The sequence below is a fragment of the Musca autumnalis genome, unplaced genomic scaffold (assembly GCF_047663935.1).
Source record: "Musca autumnalis isolate F117 unplaced genomic scaffold, ASM4766393v1 scaffold_2, whole genome shotgun sequence".
NCBI classification, from domain to species: domain Eukaryota; kingdom Metazoa; phylum Arthropoda; class Insecta; order Diptera; family Muscidae; genus Musca; species Musca autumnalis.
This window is the reverse complement of record NW_027411755.1, coordinates 267,363,693-267,388,007: the sequence shown is the minus strand read 5'-3', so window position 1 is coordinate 267,388,007 and position 24,315 is coordinate 267,363,693. Positions and strand designations below refer to the sequence as shown.

The 24,315-nt window shown below is 35.4% G+C and overlaps 3 protein-coding genes across 14 annotated transcripts in view; 1 reads left to right on the top strand and 2 right to left on the bottom strand.

The window, feature by feature from the left end:
* The window catches only part of LOC141392016 (ethanolaminephosphotransferase 1), a 20,501-nt gene extending 7,740 nt beyond the window's left edge, over positions 1-12,761 (top strand). For 6 of the 11 annotated variants that reach the window (XM_073964914.1, XM_073964913.1, XM_073964911.1 and 3 more), the window contains exons 3-9: positions 8,894-8,962; positions 9,053-9,236; positions 9,309-9,565; positions 9,628-9,785; positions 9,865-10,045; positions 10,116-10,325; positions 10,387-12,761. In XM_073964914.1, the coding sequence (XP_073821015.1) occupies positions 8,894-8,962; positions 9,053-9,236; positions 9,309-9,565; positions 9,628-9,785; positions 9,865-10,045; positions 10,116-10,325; positions 10,387-10,488 (1,161 nt within the window). In that variant the 3' untranslated portion in view covers positions 10,489-12,761. The remainder of the gene's footprint in view (positions 1-8,893; positions 8,963-9,052; positions 9,237-9,308; positions 9,566-9,627; positions 9,786-9,864; positions 10,046-10,115; positions 10,326-10,386) is intronic. The other 5 variants (XM_073964919.1, XM_073964918.1, XM_073964916.1 and 2 more) reach the window with 1 other exon arrangement.
* On the bottom strand, positions 12,651-23,476 carry LOC141392020 (uncharacterized). 2 transcript variants are annotated; one of them, XM_073964923.1, is made up of 4 exons: positions 22,536-23,476; positions 21,367-21,886; positions 13,043-13,219; positions 12,651-12,985 (listed from the first exon to the last, which is right to left on the bottom strand). In XM_073964923.1, the coding sequence occupies exons 2-4, from the start codon at positions 21,708-21,710 to the stop codon at positions 12,751-12,753; spliced, it is 756 nt and encodes a 251-aa protein (XP_073821024.1). In that variant the 5' UTR covers positions 21,711-21,886; positions 22,536-23,476; the 3' UTR covers positions 12,651-12,750. The 2 variants fall into 2 exon arrangements, with proteins under 2 accessions (XP_073821024.1, XP_073821023.1); XM_073964922.1 differs by having other exon boundaries at positions 21,367-21,590; positions 22,832-23,156.
* The window catches only part of LOC141392019 (uncharacterized), a 4,107-nt gene continuing 3,022 nt past the window's right edge, over positions 23,231-24,315 (bottom strand). The window contains exons 2-3 of the mRNA XM_073964921.1: positions 23,547-23,726; positions 23,231-23,483 (exon numbers count right to left, since the gene is read on the bottom strand). Of these exons, the coding sequence (XP_073821022.1) occupies positions 23,231-23,483; positions 23,547-23,726 (433 nt within the window). The remainder of the gene's footprint in view (positions 23,484-23,546; positions 23,727-24,315) is intronic.

Below are 24,315 nucleotides of genomic sequence, written 5' to 3'. Positions count from 1 at the left end.
ACATGTCTAAAACTAATGGTACACCCTATACAAAATTTATTGATTTTTGCAAATTAGTTAAACCTAAGCAACAGCAGTGACCCTAATGTCAAAATTCCAGCTTTATCGTTTAATCCAAGTTGTACACTCCAACTGTAATCTTAAATTCAAATTCCAGGATTACAGCTCTATTCGTTCCTCCAAATCCAAATTGTACCAAATTTAGTACTTTTCGTACCCATAAGTACGAATTTCCGAAACTACCTCCATATCCAACAGTAATACTAATTCCAAACTTCAGAATTCCAGCTCTATCCGTTAACGCAAATCTAATTTGCAGCGTACGTAAAAATACTTTAAATAACATTTCCAATCGCTTCGTTTCGTATTTTCCATAGGAACAATACAAAACGAAACATAACCCACGTTGACCGAACTCGCTGTTTAGTTTAGTTTTGTTTACATTCGTGAGTGCGAACAAAACGAATAGCGAAAAGTTCTCAATTCCACAACAACAGATAGAAAACGAAAAAGTTCAAAACACATGAACGATTCAATGAACGAATGATTCAATTGGTGGTTGAAAACATCAACCACATCAACCTTAGTACCATAGTATGTTCAGTATGTTGATGTTAGCGATAGGAGGGTTGTAAAGCAATCAAATGTGTGTGTGTATGAGTGTGTCGCTGATCATTTCGCACAGTAAATGTTTGCCAAAAATTCTTTCTGTTTGGGTGGTTAATGAAACAACTCGGCAAAGCATAGCCGAAGTTACATTTCAGCTATCGTACGGTTTCCATCTTTTTACATTGAAAAGTTTGTGGTTTTGTTTTGGTTGTGAGAATGAAACGATTCAGAGAATCTGAAAATTTGTTGGCTTTGTGTGATTGGTACGGGAATCGTTTTGTTTCTTTCCGTTCATTGCTAATTTGTATAAAATTTAGTACCATTCAGTACTTTTCGTACACAAACCACCTCCTTATATTAACCCTAATTCACATACTTGTTTACCTTTCCAAATTTCAAGTTTTTAGCTCTATCCGTTAACATAATACCAAATGGTACCAAATTTAGTACATTTTAGTACGTTCCGTACATTTATAGTTCGAATTTCCGAAAACCCTTCGGTACATCTATCCTGCACATCACACCCGTGCCCCCACAGCAAATGCTACCATTTTAGGTACCTTTTAGTACTTTGCGTACCCTTCTAGTCGGAATTTCTAAATACCCAATCTTATCTGACACCTTCGGACCAAGAGGGACCCTCACACAAAACTTCAAGTTTCTAGCTTCATCTGTTTGGTCTGGGCCTTGATCAATCAATCAGTCAGTCAAATGATACCAAATTTAGTACCATTTAATACTTTATTTATTTACAATATATTTTATAAACTTATTTTATGAAATATAGCTTAAGGCGAACCATTTAATACTTTCTGTACACATAAGTACGAATTTCCAAAACTATCTCTATATCCAAAAGTTTTAGGGTTCCAGCTTCCAACTTTATTCGCTGATCCAAATCCAATTTGAACCAAATTTAGTACTTTTCGTACACATAAGTAGGAATTTCCAAAACTATCGAAATCCTTCACATTCTCCTTCACATCTTAGTTCAAGTTTTAAGGATTTCAGCTATATCTGTTCAATCAAATCCAATTTGTACCAAATTTAGTACCATTTAGTACTTAACGTATACATAAGTACGAATTTCCAAAACTAACTCCATACATCTATCTTGTACTCCAACAGCAATATTGTACCAAATTTAGTACAATTTAGTACGCATAAGTACGAATTTCGAAACCTACCTCCATATGTAAATTCTGTAGAGTAATCATAATTCCAAAGTTTAGGATTCCAGCTTTATCCGTTGACCCAAATCCAATCCATAAGACAAATTTTCAAAAACTACATCCATACATCTATCCTGCACTCCATCAGCAATCTTAGTTCCAAATTTTAGGTTTCCCGCTCTATCCGTTCAACCAAATTCAATTTCTACCAAATTTAGTACCATTTAGTACTTTTCGTACACATAGGTACGAATTTCAAAAACTACCTCCATACATCTATCCTACACTCAAACAGCAATCCTAATTCCAAATTTCAAGTTTTCAGCTGTATCCGTTCATCCAAATGTAAATTGTACCAAATTTAGTACATAAGTAAAAATTTCCGAAGCCATTTTCTTATATCATCGCCACTCCCAACCTTGATTTCCATACCAAATTTCAAGATTCTAGCTATATTCGTTCAATATATACAATTGGCACTAAATTTAGTAACTTTTAGTACTTTTAGTACACTCATAGGTCGAATTTTCAAAAACCCTTTGGTACATCTTTCTAACCCTCCATCAGCGACCCTCATTCCAAATTTCACAATTTTAGCTCTTCCCGTTTGCCTAATACAAAGGGTACCATATTAAGTTCTTTTTAGTACTGTTCGTATACATAAGAAATCCAAATTGTACCAAATTTTGTACTTTTCGTACACATACGTATGAATTTCCAAAACTACCTCATTCCTAGACTCCAACAATAATCTTAATTCCAAATTCCAGGAGCCCATCTTTATCCTTTCACCCAAATCCAAATTGTACTAAATTTACTACCATTTAGTAGTTTTCGTACACATTAGTACAAATTTCCAAAACTATCTCCACATCCAAGTTGTTCTTTAGTACCATTTAGTACTTTTCGTACACATAAGTACGATTTTCCATAACTACCTCCATTAGGCAGGGGCGATTTGAAAACCATCATGGGCCCTTCGCGTTTCTGATTCCTGGGATTGAACTGAGCAAAAAAGTCCACTGGACCATATATCTACCGTGAAAATCGAGCCTCCCGATTTTGACTTTAAGTTTTTTATTGACGTTTTTTGGATATTTTGGCATATAACAGCCAAACCATTGAGATTTTCGATCCAACACAAAGACAAACATTGTAGCCAAGACAGTAATTGAAAACTCTCTAATACATCGCAAAAGCATTGGAACGCTCCTTCAGGCAGTTTTGACCTTAAGAATGTGCAAACTTTTCGGAAAATGTCGATAAATGACATTGTGCTATAAAATTTGACCCGAAACATATTCAATTGTTCTGATGCAAAATTATATCGTGTTGGGATCCATGGACAATGACAACGCATTTAGTTCGTTTGGGTCACTTCGTTTTATTTTTTTATAACGGTAAAAGTAGTGAAAATCTGGTTTTCTTACATTTTCAAATTTAAACGGACATATCTTCTTTTTTTCACAACTGATTTCTAGTGATCCTTCTTCCTTTTAAAGGGATGAATAATATCTTTAGAACAAGTTATTATTTGTTTAAATCGGTTAACAAATGGCTAAGTAATAGTGGTTTAAATCTGAAAACCCCCACAAAAAAACTATAACTGAATTTCTCATAATTTTCAAAAATATAATGTTGTTTTGTTTTGTTCAATATTTATTTTGAAAATTGTGAGAAATTCAGTTATAATGTTTTTGTGGGGGGTTTCAGACTTAAACCACTATAACATAGCCATTTGTTAACCGATTTAAACAAATAATAACTTGTTCTAAGGATATTATTCATCCCTTTAAAAGGAAGAAGGATCACTAGAAATCCGTTGTGAAGAAAAGAAGATATGTCCGTTTAAATTTGAAAATGTAAGAAACCCAGATTTTCACTACTTTTACCGTTATAAAAAAATAAAACGAAGTGACCCAAACGAACTAAAGGCATTGTCGTTGTCCATGGATCCCAACACGATATAATTTTGCATCAGAACAATTGAATATTTTTCGGGTGAAATTTTATAGCACAATGTCATTTATCGACATTTTCCGAAAAGTTTGCACATTCTTAAGGTCAAAACTGCCTGAAGGTGCGTTCCAATGCTTTTGTGATGTATTAGAGAGTTTTCAATTACTGTCTTGGCTACAATGTTTGTCTTTGTGTTGGATCGAAAATCTCAATGGTTTGGCTGTTATATGCCAAAATATCCAAAAAACGTCAATAAAAAACTTAAAGTCAAAATCGGGAGGCTCGATTTTCACGGTAGATATATGGTCCAGTGGACTTTTTTGCTCAGTTCAATCCCAGGAATCAGAAACGCGAAGGGCTCATTAAGGTTTTTTCCCTTCCACACAAATCGCCCCACCCTAACCTCCATATCTCAATTCTATTCTCCAACGGTAATCGTAATTTAAGATTTCCAAATCTATCCGTTCACCCACATCCAAATTTAGTACCATTTAGTACTCTTTATATACATAAGTATCAATTTCCAAAACTACATTCCTACACCCCAAGAATAATCTTAATTCGAAATTTAAGGATTCCATCTTTATCCGTTCACCCAAATCCAAATTGTACTTAATTTAGTACAATTTTGTAGTTTTCGTACACCTAAGTACGAATTTCCAACCTATTTCCACACCCCAATCCTATACTCCAACTTTGTTCAAATTACAGGATTTCAGCTTTATCCGTTCGCCAAAGTCGAAATTGTACCAAATTTAGTACTATTTAGTAATTTTCGTACCCATATGTACGACTTTCCAAAACTACCTCTATATCTCAAACCTACAACAGTAATCTTAATTCTAAAGTTTAGGATTCCAGCTCTATCCGTTCAACCACATTGTACCAAATTTAGTACTTTTCGTACACATTTTCAAAACACCTCGTATATCAGCCCTACTTCCCTTTCTTGATTCTTATTTCGAATTTGAAGATTCCAGCTCTATCCGTTCACATAATACAAAATAGTACCAAGTTTAGTACATTTTAGTACTTTTCGTACACTTTTCTTTGGAATTTAAAAAAAAACCGGTGGTACATCTATCCTACCTTTTAGTACTTTTCGTACCGTTCTAGTTCGAATTTCCAAAATCCCAGCCTTATCTGACACCTTCGGACCAAGACTGACCCTCACCCAAAATTTCAAGATTCTAGGCGTTCGAATTTCGGTCAGTCAGTCAATCACTTTACTCTCCGAGAGTGAATCCCTATACATACCACTAAAAATGAATGAAATGAAAAATGTGCACAAAATTGTATTTTTTCCTATATTTTGGCCTATATATGCTAATGTGTTAGTTTTTCCTTACATATTCATTAGAAAGGGCATTCGTTCGAATACATTCGAACATATCAATACTTTTTCTGCCGAATCTTACATTGAAAGTTAGAAAGTTTTTGTCGGTTTTCCTTTTTTTGCACGAGTATATTCCGCGTGCGAAAATCTTTTAGCCTTCAAAATATGTGAAAACGATGGGGCAATACAAATCGTAAGGACTACATGAAATAAAAACTATCAGCAATTCACGACCAAGTTCCAAACTGGATGTAAGCCAACATTTTAGTGTGCTTAGCCTTAAAAGTAGACCCCCAGTTGTAAAGCTCAATAAAAACCATTTTTCATAATTGTTTTTTTCCGAGCAAACTACGTAAATTTTGGCAGTTTTTTCTTCATTTGAAAGAGATTACCATTTGAAATATTACCAAGTTTTGAGGTCGTCGACGAAACGTTGTTTTTATTAAAGCAATTTACGGTACCAACTCTATTTCGAAATCTAATAAACCAATTGTCATATATTTTTGTGGCCGATTTCGAGAAAACCACAGTTTATATGCTGCATACAAAATAAAATAAATTGTTCCCATCCAACGCTCATACTGAGGCAATATTGTTCCGTTCGACTTAAAAATTTGACCACATATTCTATGCTACCTATACTTGCTAATTTTTTCTGAAATTTATAAGTAGGGATCACCCCTTAAACTAAAATTCAGCGCTTACATTTTGAATTTTGGTGTGGATCATTTTATTGAAATATTTGAGATATATTGTGTACACCGCTCAGCACGTAGGCAGATGGATGTTTTCTGGAACAGAAAAATTAGCAAACGATGAGATTTCGTGCATGAACATATTCTACAAAAATGTTGCTAGGAAAATTTTATGTAGGGTCGGTCCACTAGGACAAGAAATCGATATTGTCATGTTTTCATTGTCCTTTATCACATTTACCCGATCCTTTCTCAAGAAAACTCTATGAGTATGTATTTCATTGAATTTAGTATATGCAATTGATTGTGTAGAAAACTCGGATACACATGAACTATATCTGTTCCTGGCGGACAGATCCGGTTATTTGAATGTCTAAATCTGAAGCCTTCATTGGGTATATAATGAATCCTAGAAGAAAGATTCGCCATTTGTCAGACGTCTGAGTTATAGCGGGATGAATCTGTCGTTAACCAACAACGAATTTATGATGCCTAGTTCAGAACCGTAACCATCCGAATTTGATATACATATACTTAATAGATTATGGGAAATTTACCGAAATACATAAACATACGTTTTTTTTTGAGAAAGTAACGGGTAAAACTGATAAAGGACAATGAAAACGTGACAATATCGATTTAATTTTGTTTTACTTTTTGAGTTCAAGAACAAAAAGGACATAGAAGAAACTGAGCTAAAAGGACAGCATATTTGACAGAAAGTTTCCTCATTCCATTTAACTGAAAACATGTCATCTAAAAATGATGAAACAATATCTCCAAACAGAGATATAAAAGCTTTGTTCCTTTACGTTAAAGTTTCTTCAGGTTTTACCAGTTTTACCTCGGAAAGCGTTCCTTAACCCCAAACAGTAGTAAAACTGGAAGCAATTTTTACGAAAGTGAGAGAGGAGAGAGAGCCAAAATGGCCTTTCTCTTTTACTACTTTCCGCTCGACAAATTTCGTTGTGTAAAAACTGCTGATTTGACATTTATTGGCAAAAGGAAAAAAGAAAACTACGCGCTTTATCAAAGCAAACAAGTAAAAAAGTATCAGTCGGCTTTGCCGACAGAGATATACCCTCAGCCTGTGCATATTGAAACACTTTTTTCACAAAAAACTTATGTATTTAGGGGGTTTCAAAATTTTGGTCGTATGAACCGACAAAAATGTTGATTAGGATTAAAGTTCAAAAATTTTGCGGAAAAGGTACTTAAAGGAATGGACCGTCATAGACCATGGGAGTGCCATAGTAATTGAGGCAGCGAATGCAAGTTGTTATGAAAATATTATGAGAATGTGTAAAGTATGGACCAAATCGGTCACTCCCATCAAGAGTTATCGTGCGCACAATTTTTCCGAACATTTTCGAACTTTTGTGGGGGAGGTACCGGAAGGAGTGGACCGATATAATCCATCTTTGAACTTGAACTAAGTTTGGACAAAATATTACGAAAGCCAAATTTTGGACCGAATCGGCAGCTCCGTTCGAGAGTTATTTTGCGCTCCAACCACTACACACGGTGTCATAGGGTTTTTTGTAACTTTGAGGCTATTTTCTCAGGAAGTATGGACTTGCCCCTAATGAAACTTACAGCGTCGTATAGAGGACAGCGAATACAACTTGCGTAAACAAATATCAAAGAGATTCGAGACCAGGTCCTAAACTGAACTTTTCCGAAATTTTGTGTGGGAGGTACCCTAAGGAGTGGAACGATTGAGTCCATATTGGAACCTCATCTAAGTTTGGTAGAAATTACACGATGTGCAAGGTATGGACCAAATCGGTTATTCCCTACAAGAGTTATCGTGCGCACAAGTTTTGCGACAATTTTTGAATATTTGTGGGGGAGGTACCTGAAGGAGTGGACCTATATTGCCCATCTTCGAACTTAAATCGAATCTGGACAAAATATTTCGATACCCAAAATTTAAACCGAATCGATTGATCCGTTCGAGAGTTATCGTGCGCACCAGCCAGCCAGACAGACAGACAGACGGACAGACAGACAGACGGACGGACATTGCTAGATCTACTCAAAATTGTCTGAAACGGATATCGTACAAACATACTTGGGGTCTAAAACCATTATTTCGATGAGGCACATTTTTGGTCGTATCAAAGTGTAAATACCCTCTTTAGCCTAAAGGCTGAGGGTATAAATAGAAAGAAATAAAATAATAAAAATTTAAACCAGTGAAATAAAAAAATAAAAAGCAGTGAAATTTATTTTGTTTGTTATTTTTTTTTTTTTTTAAACAGCAATGTTTGTTTTTTGACATTGCTGCCAGATCTACTATTTTTCCATTTCTTTACTTTTGTGCAAAACTTGTTACGTGAGAACAATTTTCACAGTTTTCTGAGAGAAGATAGAAAATCGTTTTTTGCTACTTGTACTACTAAAAAAGTAAAGGAACAATGCTAAAGCTATTTTCTCAATCATTGATGGGGGTCAATCAAAAAAATCATTATGTCATGACTCAGAAATTTCAGCTATGGGATCCTTTGGGGTTCTTAATTGGGGATTTCATTCCCAATAGGAATTTTCCTCCCCCATATCTTAACTGCAATTTTGTGTCACAGGGTATTCAGTAAGATTTCCCATACAGACCACAATGTCTTTAATTGAAGACAATGATGACTTCTCATAAAAAACAAGATGAGAATACCAATATGCCTTTGTGAGAAGACGCCTTACTGGTCTGACGAAAGAGGTTAAAGGTCCAAACCTAATACGATTGATAGGACTTTACTTTTGTAAATATCCTGTGAATTGTCCTTTAACTTAGTATAATATATAATTTGCATATATATGTTCTTATACATATCTTTTAAAATAAATAATGATTTTTAAAAAAAAATTTAATGTTATATTTCTATAACGTGGAAAAAATGTTGCCCGGGGTCGAGTTATTTTTTCGACTCAGACTCCGACTCCTTTTGAGTTAGTTTTCGCACAAATTGTGCCCCTTTTCATATTCCCAGCAAAAATAAATAATAAGGTGGACTATATTGACAGTTATAACTATACACTATTATGTTTTTTTTTTTTTAATTTTGCTTCCCTTCGTAACAAATTGTTCTAATAACTTCATATTATTTCTAAATTTTTCATTCCAGTACAACAGTATTGACAAAGGATTTCTAAGTGTTTATGTTATGCATCCATTTTGGAATAAGTGTGTTGAGGTAGGTACACATATATACATACACACATTCATGTTTATATAATTATAGCCAATGTTTGCAAATGTCTCAAACATCCACAAACTCATTTAGTTTCTTCCAATGTGGTTAGCGCCAAATATTTTGACATTTGTGGGATTCCTTATGACGGTGGTTAATTTTCTACTACTTTCCTACTATGATTGGGATTTTGCCGCAGCAAATCCTGCCGAGAATACAGTACCGCGATGGGTATGGTCTGTGGCTGCCTTAAATATTTTAATATACTATAATTTAGGTAAGTTATTATACAGTGGAATGGATAAACGAGAGAGAGAGAGAAATTAATGATTTCCGTATACATATTTAGATGGCATGGATGGTAAACAGGCAAGACGTACCGGTACAAGTGGACCACTTGGAGAATTATTTGATCATGGCTTGGATTCATATTCAGCTGTGCTGATACCCATCTACATGTTTTCATTGTTTGGTTCGGATGATTTACCGCCAATTCGTATGTTTTTCGTCATATGGAATGTGTTCCTAAACTTCTATTTAACACATGTTGAGAAATATAATACGGGCGTGATGTTTTTGCCATGGGGCTATGACTTTACGATGTGGGTATGTAGAATTTCCAAATATATTGTACTTTTTTAATGAAGTTTTTTTTCTGTTTCCTGTAGGGTGTGAGCATAACATTGTTTTTGACCACGGTAATTGGACCAAGCATATGGCGTGCTCGAACCTTTTTCAATCTATCAATGGCCAATGTATTTGAAATTGTTCTAATTGGTTCTGGTATTGTTACAAGCCATCCAATCATCATCAAAAATATTTATATGTGGGTATTATTATTGTGTTATACAATACACATAACTGTATCTCTGGACCCTATCTAAACTCACACATATTTGTTTAAGGTCATATAAAAATAAGACTGGAAAAATGAGACCCTTTATGGAGGCAGCTCGACCAATGTTTCCTTTTCTGTGGCTATTTGTCATCACCACAATATGGGCCTTTTACTCGCGTAATAATGTTCTGGATCTCGAACCACGTATTATGTTCATTTTATTTGGAACATTATTCTCAAACATTGCGGTATGTATTTTCTATTCCTAAAGATATTTGTTTACATTTAAGACATGGTAAAATGGCTCTGTCCGTTCAGTGTCGTTTGATAGTTGCCCAAATGTCCGATACCCGCTGTGATAGTTTCAATATTCTAATGTGGCCCTTGGTAGCAACTGTGGCTGTTAGTTGTTTTCCATGGTATGAACAGTTGATGGGCAGCGAAATTGAGGCCAATGTTGAACGATGGATTGTTCAGGGTCTGACAATATTTGTGACCGTGGCCCATTTACACTATGGACATGGATTGGTAAGTAATTATCTTACCGATGATGATAATATTTCTTATTTTATTTGTTATTACATTTTAGGTACGAGAAATGTGTAGCCATTTTAAAATACGCTGCTTCAAAGTAAGAGATCAGCCAGTAGTAACGAAAACAGTTCGAAAGGTTTCAAAGCATGCTGAATAACTGATGCGACAATTACCCAAATCATTGATGGGGTTTTCAAAATACTAACCATTCGCTGGGGCCAAGTGAAACAAAATGTGCTATTGTTTTAAACATGGGTATACTTACGGGTATCCTTGTGATATTTTTCTGTTGTGTTGTCCAAAAGACGTGTGTTGGTATTGATTGGCAAATTGTGAATGTCCCACAGGTTTGCTGATTTCTGTGTCTGTATGTATGTATGTAGACTAGGCTGGTTTTAAAAAATCGATGTCGGATTTTTTTATGCGGCACCCCTAAAGTGTTTAGTTTTATTAGATTTTAAGATTGCCAAAGTTTGAGTACAATCGAAATATGTTAACACGTGCCACTGGGGCCTCAACGTTTCCATGGACCCTATATATAGCTAATATAACCATCCGACATGATTTTCAATTTTTTTAGGATTACTTGCTTAGCCACAGAAATGAACTGATAAAATTGATTCGGTGATCGGACAATAAATGTGACCTTTAGAGCGATTTCGTGAAAATTCTCCTTGGATCCATACAAATTAGCTGTGTTCCTTCACTTACCTGAGGTTACCATTTGTTACCATTTTAACCTGCAAAGCGTTCCTTAACCCCAAAAAGTGGTAAAACTGGCAGCAATTTTGAAGAGAGTGAGGGAGGAGAGAGCACATATGCCTTTCTCTTCTACCACAAGCTACCCGACAAATTTCTGCAGGTAAAAAATGGTAGAACTGATTTTCCGACTTTTGTTTGACGATTATTTCACAATGAAGAAAAAATGGACGAAAAACAGAAGAAAAAGTCGAACGCTGACAAAACTAAATTAAAAACTGTTCCTTTGTGACATTGCTACCAGATCTACTATTTTTCCATTCCTTTACTTTTCTGGTAAAAAAGTTCATGAGAGAGCAATTTTGACACTTTTCTCTTTTACCACTTTTACCATTAAAAAAGTAAAGGAACAAAGGTATTACTATGGAAACGTTGGGGCCCCAGTGGCACGTGTCAACATATTCCGATTGTGCTCAAACTTTGGCAATCTTAAAATCTAACAAAACTAAACACTTAAGTTGGGCGCTGAATAAAAAAATCCGATATCGATTTTTCCCTCTGAGTTAAAACCAGTCTTATGTATATGTGTGGGTATAAGCGGAATGTAATTGATAAATAGGTATTTTGTATTGTTGTTGTATATTGTGCAAGTATGTATGTGTTGTATGCGTGGGTGTTTGTTGGGATGTCTGTACTGGGAGGTTACCCATTTTTTTCAAAATCAAAGCGACTGCAAATTGTAGTTGTTAGTTCTCATAGCAACGGTTGTAGAATCTGGAATATATTCTACAACTCACGATCATCTCAAACCATTTTTGGTTCTTCTTTAAATTCTCAACATTTTTATTTAAGTGTTTAAGTGTGAAAATGTCGATTTTTTTCCTGTATACGTTTTTGTTTATCTAGAAAAAATGCCAGACAAGTTGATTTATTTTAGAATAAATTATTGGGAAATAAATAAATTGGATTTGCAAAGTAGATTCGTTTTCACTGTTACAATATTATTGGGTTTTAAATAAAAATATAATTTATAATTTAATGAAATGTATAAAAGATTATTGTTGATACTGAAACCGTTCTCAATAAGATTTACCTTGATATTTATACCATGGCCGACTGTTAGATTTATAATAATATTTTTTTATTATTTTAAGTAATTATTTATGTACATTAGTCAATTTAATGCAAACCCTTCGATAATTACGTTTTTAAGGATTTCAGTTGACGATATGTTCTTTTGGGATTTCATTCTTAATAATAATCATATTTTAAGCATGAAACATCATTGATTGTTATTGAAATAAAATTAAATATAATATTAGGGAGACTATACTTACGATACATAATGAACAAACTAATCTGCATGTCTCATATCAAACGGGGTATTGGTTAAGTAATTTATATATGCAATTGATTGCCTTCTTATTAATATTGTGTGTTTGAATGTGAAAACAGATTACAAAACCCGAACCCACAGAGGAGGAAATGCAGCCAACAGTGGAAATCGCCTAATCTCAGTCAACTGCCATTATCAGAGTGGAGTCAATCAACATCACAACAATACGGATAAGTTTAATAAAACTCAATAAATAATAGTAATGATAACAATAATGACGATTAGAATTAAGACAAACAGATATATTTATATCTATATACATACTCGTATGTACATGTATTTGATAATTATTTATATACACAATAAAGTAGTAATGATGATTTTTTAATGTTGAACATTTTTTGTTTCACAGCGTACAATGAAAACGGTTTCCTCTGACTGAAAACCATGTTTTAAAAACAATTTTTTAGAGATTTCATTACCGTCGTAGATCATTGTTCGTACCGAATCGCCTTGTTGTGCTACACGTTTGGAAAATTCGTTGATGAGCACTGATGCCAGCCCATGTCTTCTGTATACTTCGCGAACATGTAAAGTACCTAAGAAGCCGCAAGGACATCTGCGGAAAGCAAAAACAATAAACAAATTAAAAAAATGCATTTAGCTTGGAACTAACCTTGTACACCATGCGACTAGCTCATTGTTATCTTTGCGGTAGATCCCTAAGCATATGTTGTACTCTATTAAATTCCTGAAGAAATCGATAGATCCATTCTGTCGAGAGTACCATGTATCGTTAATGATAGTTGCATCGGATATACATAGAGTTCTCACTACGAATTCATCCGGACATCTTGGGATAAAGTTGCGTTGAATAAATGTTGCATAAAATAATCAATTATAATTATTATCGAAATAAAAATCTCAGGCATTAAGGCCTCGGTACATAAGCAGCATGACATTCCTGCTTAACTTATATCTGGTGAAAGAATAAAAAAACTTTTCATTTAACATTTATTTTACCAGACACGACTTAATCAAGAATGCCTGCCGCTTATTTACCGATGCCCTTTATATTTCACTGGCTGACAGCCAGTGGCTGTCATAAGTTTTTTAGGACACCCTGATGATATGGTAGTATCAATAAAACAAACCAATTAACGTTAAGATCGAAGTGATAATAATACTGTTGATTCCATGTTACTTCTGACTGAACAAAAGTTCAAACCGCTAGATGGCGGCAATTTACTCAAAAGGAGAATATGAAAACTTCTATGGAAAGCCCAAGTGAAGTAGGGCATCTTGGTATTTGGTGTTGTTGTAGAGCTGAAAACAGAGACGTTTACAGTGTCCCGCCTGCATTTGTCGTTTTATTATCGATTTATGTCAATTTCAGGTTTTTAATAATAATTGTGGAAGAACTTCTGTGTTTCACAATACCCAAAATTAACCAGTAAGGGAAGGATCATAGTCGAGCGGGGCCGACTATATGATACCCTACACCACTGTGAATGTGTAAAATATATATAGGAGATACATCAATTTGAACTGATTTCTATATAATATGATACACTTATTACTAGACAAAATTCCGTCACACATTCCAAATTTCATCAAAATCGGACGTATATAGCGTGTATGGTGCAGCAAATACGTCAAATCGGCCGAAAATATATATGGGAGCTATATCCGATTTCGATGTAATCTGGCGCATTTATTTTTAGACCGAATTCAGTCACACATTCCATATTTCATCGAAATCAAACATATATAGCGTGTTTGGTGCACCAAAATTGTTAAAGTTAATGTTAGCGAAAATTTATTATTTAGCAATGATTTAAACTTTATTTTAGGCTTATTTTATTGATGAAATAATTTTCATTACTATTTTTTAATTAAAATGGTGTAAGATTTCTTAGCCAATTTCCCCTTGTTTCAGGCTTCAATTTTCCACTCCAGAGTATGGTAAATTTTTCAATTTCGGAAGTTCAGGTGTCCAATCGTTTTTGATTGTCATAAAGAAACTAACTATCGTTACTTCCCTAAAGATATTTTGGTGTCCAATCGTAGATCTTATCACAAAGAATTTCTGAAGGCCGATAGTGGTTTTCTTGATAAAAAAATATTCTGAGTAATAGTGAGTCTATCAATCATGAAATTCTAGCACCTAATCGCGGGTATGTAATTGACGAATTCTATTGCCCAATCGTGCATGTAAATATACTATTTTGACGTCCAATCGTCGGACTTCTCTTATAGAAATTCTGGTTTCCGATCGTGGATCTTCTCATAAATTGACCAGGAACTAGGAAAACTCTGGCAACCAGTCTTGAATTCTTTTAAAACGAAATTCTGGCGTCCATTCCAAGATCAGTACATGTATACATTCTTTTAGCAAAAATCCATGAACAAAATGTTTCCCAATCTACATTTTTTATACTCCCAGCCTTTAGTCAAAATAAACCTCATCGAAATAATGGTTTTAGGGCCAAAGTGTGTTTGGAAGAAATCTGTTTCAGAAAACTTGAAGTCGACTTAGCTATGTTCGTCCGTCTTGGTGGAGGACACGATGATTCTCGAACAGATCGGTCCAAAATTCGGCCTTCGTTTTATTTTGTCCAAATTTTGATCAACTTCGAAGATGGACCATATCAATCCATTCTTTCGGTAACCTTCCACAGAGTATTTCAAAAATGTTCAGAGATGTGCAGTGTAAGACCTCTCTCGACAATAAATAAGTGGATAAGTGTAAGCTGAAGCACTAAGTAGTCATGGCTTCGCTTCCTTTTTGCTAATAATTTAGTTATAAGTAAAAATATGATATAAATAAATTAATAAATAACACTTGCAACAAGTGTTCTCGGGTCCACTATTTCTACAGTACAAGTTTTTCAGGGGAAAGTCCATACTTTCAGAGAAAATGGCCCAAAAGATGTAAAGAACACCTACCGCCGGCATGTGTAGTGACTGGTGCGCGCGACAACTTTCGAACCTTATACTGCGGTACATCCTTCAAAAACCATGAAAATAGTTGTTAAATGCAGTTTAAGGACTGTTCGAGGGTCCTTAGAAATGTTTACTGAACGTATTCCTTGTGTTTAGAACGGTATTGTGTTTTTCGTGGGCAAGCCCATATTTCCTGAAAAAAAACTAAAAAATATGCTGTGACGAACTGGAATGACTGGTGGGAGCAAAATCTTTTAAAAGGAATGACTTCCAAAATAAAATCTACTTCCAAAATGAACTATGCCGGTCCGGTCCATTTCTTCAGGTAACTTCTCCGCAACACTTGTGATCAATGATATAATCCACATTTTGTCGCCAAGTTCATACGTTCGAAAATGGCTACACAATTCTGAAAATCTCATAATACATAGCTTTGGGTAAAGGATTTTGGTTGTGTGGACCCTATCCGATCTGTCCATAGATGAAAATTTCAGTTCACACAGACTTAGGGTATATTCCTGTCCGCAAAGCCGACTGATTCTTGTTGAGATTGTGACGAAGAAGAGCATCTGTTTCCGATCAGTTTTTTTTTTTGATTTCGTTTGTCGTCACAAAGTCCTTTGTCAAAGCAGGAAAAAGGTACATTTCTACAAATGTGCATCCATAATTCCCAAAAATACAATTCAAAGAGTAACACTATGCAACACTGAAAATGCAAACAAGTTCTAGTATGAATTTTTTGAAAATACATATACGATCGTTCCGAGGCGCAAACATTGATTCGGACCACTACCTTGTTGCAGCAAAGGTACGCACCCGCTTAAACGTAGCAAACAAAATACGAACAGACACAACACGAAAGTTAGACATCAGTAAGCTGCAATCACAACAGATAGCCACAGCATATTCCACTCAACTAGCCCAATTGCTTAATCAAAGCACTCCTCATCCCGATAACATATCAGCGCAATGGCAAAGCATTGCCCACTCAATGCAAACAGCCGCAAAATCCATACTTGGATACCAGAGACCTCCACCAAGGAATCCATGGTATGATGAGGAGTGTCGTGCTGCCACCGAAGAGAAAAATGCGGCATATAAGGCTACTTTACAATCCGTAGCAACGCGTAGCGCACGAGAGAGATACAGGGAGAAAAGGAGAGAGGAGAAACGTCTTTTCCGCAGGAAAAAGAGAGAGATGGAAAAGCGGGAGTGTGAAAAAATCGAGATGTACAGGAGCCAGAATGAAGTCCGAAAATTCTACCAAAGAGTCAAGCATCAAACTGATGGCTTTGGTACAGGCACATCCTCCTGTAGAGACCAGCAAGGTAATTTGGTAACTGATACAGATAGTGTACTCAGGATATGGAAAGAACATTTTTCAAATCTGTTGGTATCCAATAGCAGCGAAGACGACGAAGATACCATAGTCCCAATCCCAGAAGATGGTATTGAATGTATACCGCCCAGCCAAGATGAGGTAAAGACAGCAATAAATCGGCTGAAGAATAATAAGTCAGCAGGGGCCGATGGCTTACCAGCCGAGCTGTTCATAACCGGAGGCGACACGCTGATAAGGTGTATTCATCAGCTAGTTAGCACCATCTGGCAGGAAGAACGAGTATCCGACGGTTGGAACCTGAGTATCCTGTGCCCCGTCCACAAGAAGGGAGATAAGACTGTATGCTCTAACTATAGGGGCATAAGTCTACTCCCTATTGCCTACAAGATCGTGTCAGGGATATTGTGCGAACGATTAAAGCCTATGGTCAACGAGATAATTGGACCATACCAATGTGGCTTTAGACCTGGCAAGTCCACCATTGACCAGATATTTACCCTGCGGCAAATCCTGGAGAAGACCCAAGAGATGCAGATCGACACCTACCACCTTTTTGTCGATTATAAAGCAGCCTTCGACAGCCCGCTGCGTTCAAAGGTATTCCAAGCCATGTCTGAATTTGGTATTCCCGCAAAGCTTATCCGGCTTTGTAAAATGACTTTAACTGACACGAGGTCCTCAGTTAAAATAGGAAAGAACCTCTCCGAAGAGTTTGGTACCAAAAGAGGTTTCAGACCAGGAGACAGCCTTTCGTGTGACCTCTTCAACATCCTGCTAGAAAAGGTTATACGAGAGGCAAACGTCAAAAGAAGTGGCACAATCTACACCAATAGTCACATGTTACTTGCTTATGCTGATGATATAGACATCATGGGCCGATCATTAAAAGAAGTAACTGATACCTTTATAAAGGTTGAAGGAGAATCTGCGAAGACCAAGTTGATGGTGTCGACGCGCAATGCGTCCATTGAGCTCGGACCGACTGTGGAAGTTGGTTCCTATAATATTGAGGTAGTAAAAGACTTCGTCTACCTCGGCACCTCCGTAAACACAACAAACGACATCAGTTGTGAAATAAAAAGAAGAATTGTATTGGCCAACAGATGCTACTTTGGTTTAAGTAAGCAGTTTAAAAACAAAGCCACATCTCGTCAAACAAAAATAACGCTCTACAAAACACTGATACTACCCGTGCTGATGTATGGCTCCGAAGCCTGGGTACTTGCGCAAGCAGACATGGCAGTGCTTGGTGTGTTTGAGAGAAAAATTCTTCGAAAGATCTACGGACCAATCTGCGTTGACGGTGAATATCGACGTCGCATGAACCACGAGCTGTATCTGCTATACAACGACATCAATATTGTTAAACGTATCGAGATGCAGCGATTGCGTTGGCTAGGCCATATCATAAGAATGAGCTATGATGAACCCGCTAAAAAGGCGTATGAATACATGCCACATGGCGGTGCACGCAGAATTGGCAGGCCAAGGAATAGATGGCGCAAACAAGTGGATGATGAGATGAAAAGGCGCGGTATTCCAGAGTGCAAAGCAACAAATAGAGAGGAGTGGAGATCTCTTCTTAGTTCGGCCTATAGAACAAATGTTCTGTAATGGGCCAGTTAAGTAAGTAAGTACATATTTAGACTACAAAAACCCTAGTAGGGTTTTGTCCTGTCAGATCCATTTCGGATTTTAAGGCCTCATCTAAACCGGGCTAAATCTACACGTTTTTGCATTTATCAGGCCTTTATCTCAGAAAAGAATTGGAATTTGGCCTTGCTGTCTTTAGCAATATTGTAGCCCTGTACTAGTAGAACTTATCTACTGAAAAACCCACATAAGAAAAAGGCATCAAAATCTATAAAATAGAGAAAATTTTACATAACTGCTGAAATTCTGGTCAGTATGGGCTAAACTGTTGGGAGTTGAACCAAGTAACCTTTTAAAAAAATCTTCCAAATAAAGTTCTCAATAGAACATTCTGAAACTCTAAAATGCTTACTTCATGTTGTTTCAGCAGTATTTTGCATCATATCTTTTACAACACGTATTTCAAACACAGTTCACACCAACAGTTTATTCTCGCATTTCAGAGTTCACTACATTATTGATATTTTTATTAAATCGTCGTTGAAAATGTACTGAAAACAACAGCATAGAGGCATTTTACAACAATGACATGTTCTGAAGAGTTGGGTATTTCATTCCAGGGAATATTTTTCAGAAAAAATTGACGGTTGTGGAGATACGGTGCGAAATGTATATAAATCGTGGAATTTTTGCATATATTTTGAAATTTGAGGCAATAAATGCAGTTTTTCGAGTTCATTATTTCTCCAAATATTTTATTCTTGTCCTTATCTAAAAATTTGCTTCAGAGGTCAGAAGAAGATTCGCATTGGTTTCAGAGATATAGCGCCGAATTTCTTTAAAAACTCAATATTTAACCATGTTTAGATGGGGCCATAAAATCCGAGCTGGATCTCGCACAACAAAACCCAACTAAGGTTTCTTGTCGTTTGGGTCTGTACTTTCAAAAAATCATCAGTTCGAATTGTTTGCACAAGATCACATTAAAAATGTTGCACAGTGTAATCGACAGGAAAAAATCCCTGAAGTTGAAATTCAATGTAATTTCGAAATATTGGAAATAATATGCAATAAATAAAATATAAATATTGACCTCAAGCTCATTAATCTTGGTTTTATTAACATTCGAAAGGTAGAACAAAACATAAAAGTACGACAGAAAAATCCTTTTTTGTACAATAGACATTTACTAATTTGTAACAAGAGACCAGTTTCTAATAACCTCAACGAAAGAGACTGCGGTGGAATAGAAGTTTTATCATAAAAAATGGTTGGTATAGTCTCTTTTGCAAATTTGAAACATAATAAAGAATAAGGACCACAAGAATGTTTTTTTCTAGATATTGTTTACAAGCCAGTAAACATCTTGTTCTGAACTCAACAACACTTAGAGTTAGCCTAAAATTACTATTAAACGCTTAAACAACACCTTAAAACTTACCAACAACTATGCAGGAAATTGCTCAAAAACCCTAACTTCTTCATTATTTCATACTTTGAATAAGTAAACCAATGTAGTTGACCCAAACACTTTACATATTTCTTTAAAAATCTAAAACATTTTAAAATTTTACTCAAAAATTAAAAAAATGTGTAACATAAGCTAATATCTTGTGGGAACGAAAATCATTTCGGGGGACGTCGGTGATCGGGACAAGAAATTCATAATGATATGGTGAATGTGTTAGGTGAAAGTGCTCCTTCATATGCACCAGTAAAAAATTGGGTTGCTGAATTTAAACGTGGTCGTACAAGCATTGAAGATGAACCACGTAGTGGACGTCCAAAAACAGCAACAACAACAGAAATTTTAGCCAAAGTGCATGATATGGTATTAAATGATCGACGAATAAAAGTGCGTGAAATTTCTAATATCATGGGCATCTCAAATGATCGAGTCCATTTAATTTTGCATGAAGAACTACAGATGAAAAAGTCGATCAAAAACGCATAAGAATGAACATTTCTCAAGCTTGTGTAGATGGTTTTAAGCGAGATAAAATGGATTTTATGCTTCGTTTCATAACTGTTGATGAGACATGGATCCACCACTATACTCCAGACACAAACGAACAATCCAAACAATTGACTGAATCTGGAGGTAGTGCCCCAAAGAAGACAAAAACAATTCAATCGGCTGGTAAGGTTATGGCAACGGTTTTTTGGGACTTCAAAGGTATTTTATTGATTGACTATCTGCAAAAGGGTAAAACAATAAATTCAGAGTACTATTGCAACCTTTTGGATCAATTAAATGTAGAAATTCGAGAAAAACGTCCTGGCTTACAACACAAAAAAATAATTTTTCATCAAGACAACGCACCAGCGCACAAGAGTGTTTTAACAATGGCTAAAATCAACGAATTAAAGTACGAGTTGCTTAACCACCCACCTTATTCTCCTGATTTAGCTCTCAGTGACTTTTACTTGTTCCCAAATCTAAAAAAAATTCCTTGCTGGCAAGCGTTTTACCTCAAATGAAGATGCAATTACAGTTGTAAACCACTATTTTGAAGACCTTGAGGAAAACTATTTTAATCAAGGGATAGAATTGATAGAAAAGCGTTGGACTAAGTGTATTGAAGTTTCAGGAGATTATATTGAAAAATAAAAATATTTTTGAAAAACTAACTATTCTCTTTCATTGATAGGCTAAGAAGTTTCCGAACCGCCCTCGTACGTCAAAACGGCCGAAAATATATATGGGAGCTATATACAAATCTGAACCGATTTTCCCCAAAAGCAATAGCGTTCTTCCAATAGCTAAAAAATTATATTCCCTAATTTTCAGCTGAATCGTTGCGAACAAAAATACATGGACAGTCGGACGGACGGACATGCATAAATTGACTCAGAAAGTGATTATATGTATATCCCCGAAAGGAACTATGGGTCTATTTCGTTTCGTTTTGTATGTTACATACAAATGCACAAAGACATAATACCCCTTAGGTAGGGTATAAAAACTGTTTACATATTTTAGATGATTTAAGAATTAGTTGGGAATCCCGAAAACATCTATTTCGACTGCGTCTTCCATAATTAAAAATTTCTTTGATTTTGAAACAAATTCGTTTGTATATTTTGTCGTTTTTCTTACGATACTGCATTCTACTTACATCGTATTAGTGGGCATAGCATGGTTCCGAACTTGTTGATATATTTGTAGGGGAACCTTCTTGAATTTTAATTCTAACTCTCCCAGGGTTTTCTCCACAATGACAATGAGTGATGCCGGAATGGCTGTAATTTTAAATTCCTTGTCCCAGTTCATTGACCGAAGAGCTGTTGTTACCTCCAATTCATTGTATACCACACAATTAATATAAAACTGGTAGTCATCCTGTTGGAGGGAATAGAAAGGGCCATATATAGAGTTGCAAATATTTAGGGGGTACATAATGGTACAACAATACAAGGTAAAGTCAATACTAAAACAAATACAACTCAACAACAGCCACATAGCCCAATAGAAAATCGAGTCTTCGATGACATTTTCGTCGACGATTCATTGATGAAATTTCTGAAATTATCGTGAACGACACGATGCATGTCAACTTCTTGCAATGTGTCACAATAAAAAAAAACTAAAATTACTCAAACAAAATATGCTATGAAATAATTGTAAATATAATATATCTAGAAATTGTTAATTTTTTAATACGACTGAAATCGTTTAAACATTACAGAAACACTTTGACTAACATACATATGAACTTTAAAACAATAATTTTGTTTGTAATGAAGTAATCAACATGGAATTGGATTTTTTATTTTGAGTCTATTATATTGTAACATGCTCCTGGAAACATTTAAATGGAAGTGTATAAATGACATAAATACATATGTATATTTATACATCACAAGATTGTGCATAATGTTCTATTCTTTGCAGAATTCGCCTAAAAAGTCTATCCGTCCTAGGAGTTGTTGTTATAGGGCCGTTTTGGATTATAGGCCGCGGAAATGATTTTGTATTATGTAGTTTATATTTATGTATATGTACATACATTTTATATTTTTTATGTTAAGAAAATCTAGGGTTTTTTGTCTTCGAACTTGTCACCGACGACAGCTTCGCTTACATTGTCGTGCATGTTGTCGTGCATGAATACTGGGACACTTGTGAGAAAAAGTCGTCAACTATTCCAAAGAGTTGTATGCAAAGAGTCGTGAACGAATTGAAAATGTCGTGCACGATTCATCGATGTTGTCTTTAAGACACTTACTATTGGGAGATTTTGTTTATGTTTGTAATGTTAGTGTCACCGGCAAATGTAAACACAACATTTTATTTTCAAAAACTAATATTCTTTACTTTTTTTTAAATTTTAAAAAATTCCGCAGTATTAACAAATATTGTGCCTCCGCATCTTAGGTACTTTGACGAGATTCCATCTAATAGACATGACAGATTTCGGTAATATTGTTTTATTATTCCTAATGTACATCGAAAGTACAAATAAAAATTTAAAATGTCTTATGGAATTTGACACTAATATTACAGCACAGTTCAATCAGCTGGGTATAGCTGTTACCTTGTATAATTCTACCATGGGGGTGCACATATTTTTCATAATTTACTTCGATAATAAAGAAACCTGTTTTCTGCCATGAATGACTGAGCACATGAACATTTACAGAATCCAATTGTGGATTCCGTTCAAACCACCGAATGTAATTCGTCAACGTGTAGTAGCCATGCCGAGTTTTCAAAGACGTCTCGTCATATAAGTCACGAAGTATTTTCAAATCTTCAGCACTTTGTAGAACCTTTAACTCTGTCATATTTTTCTGTTGTTTATTATTTATTGTAAATTAAATACGCTGGTAAATTTATGACACACACACAAGCGTGTAGATTAAACAATGTATGCATTGCAACTGAGAATGTTATTTTTTTGTAAATTATTATTCGTACGCTTGAAAATACTTCGGTGGGTACCAGATTAGAGCACGAGGTATTTGTATTCTCTTCGACGATTATTCTCCATCGGGCCAGCTAAAATTCTCCACTGTGGGTAAAGTACGCAGCCAATAACAGCGATCAGTTACAGTAAAACCGAGGTTTTCAAACATGCCTCGCGAAGGTCGATTGTCTTCGAAGACAAGTGCCATCACATCTTCACCCTGCTCACCTAAAGAACGAGAAATAGCACGGGTTACAACACTTCCTAGCCCCAGTCGTTTGTATTCATGTTTGACTTGTAGAGCTCCTAAAAATCCACCCTGTAAACTATATTCGGTTTTTATTTTATAAATATATTTGAGTAGCTTCTATAACGATGCTGTCACTTACCGCAAACACCATGCAACTAATTCATTTGTTCCATCAACATAAACGCCCATATTTGCATTCCAATCGATTTGTCGTTTTATGAAAAACAAGGAACCTTGATGCCGATTGGGCCATAGCGAATCAATTATTTCAGCATCAGTAGCTGAAGAAAGAGGCTTGACGTAATATCCTTTGGGGCAACTGGAATTTTGAAGATAAGAAATATATTTATTTGTGAAATAAGCAAATCTCTCTATGCGATTCACTCTAAATTGGAGTAGTAACTTGATGCGTGTGTATACTAGGGTGATGACTACCCAGCAAAATTAATTCGAAGTAGTGCAATGTAGATTAGTTCTTTCACGGCATGTTTTTATGCAGTTCAAACGGAGTCGTGAAAAAGGCACTCCATTCCTCACATTTTAGCCGCATTTTAATGCAATCCAAAGAATCACATCCATTTGTCACATTTTAACAACATCCGGAGGCAGTTCAACGGAGTCGTGAAAAAGGCACTCCGTTCACTATATTTTATTAGCAGTTGTTAGAGATCCCTACATGTACATAAATCAGTTTGTACATCTCTACAGGTAGCGAAATACATTTCCAAAAAGAGATAATCGTGTTAACATTTCCAAACATTTGTTAATACAAACTAAATTATATTTAATTTGTGAACATTTTTCCGGTAACTCACGAGAAGTGAGTTTGAGTACATGTCGAAATCTTAACTAGTGGTGGGAAGACAATATCAAACCCATTTAGCAGATGAAGCAAAAGCACTTAAGCT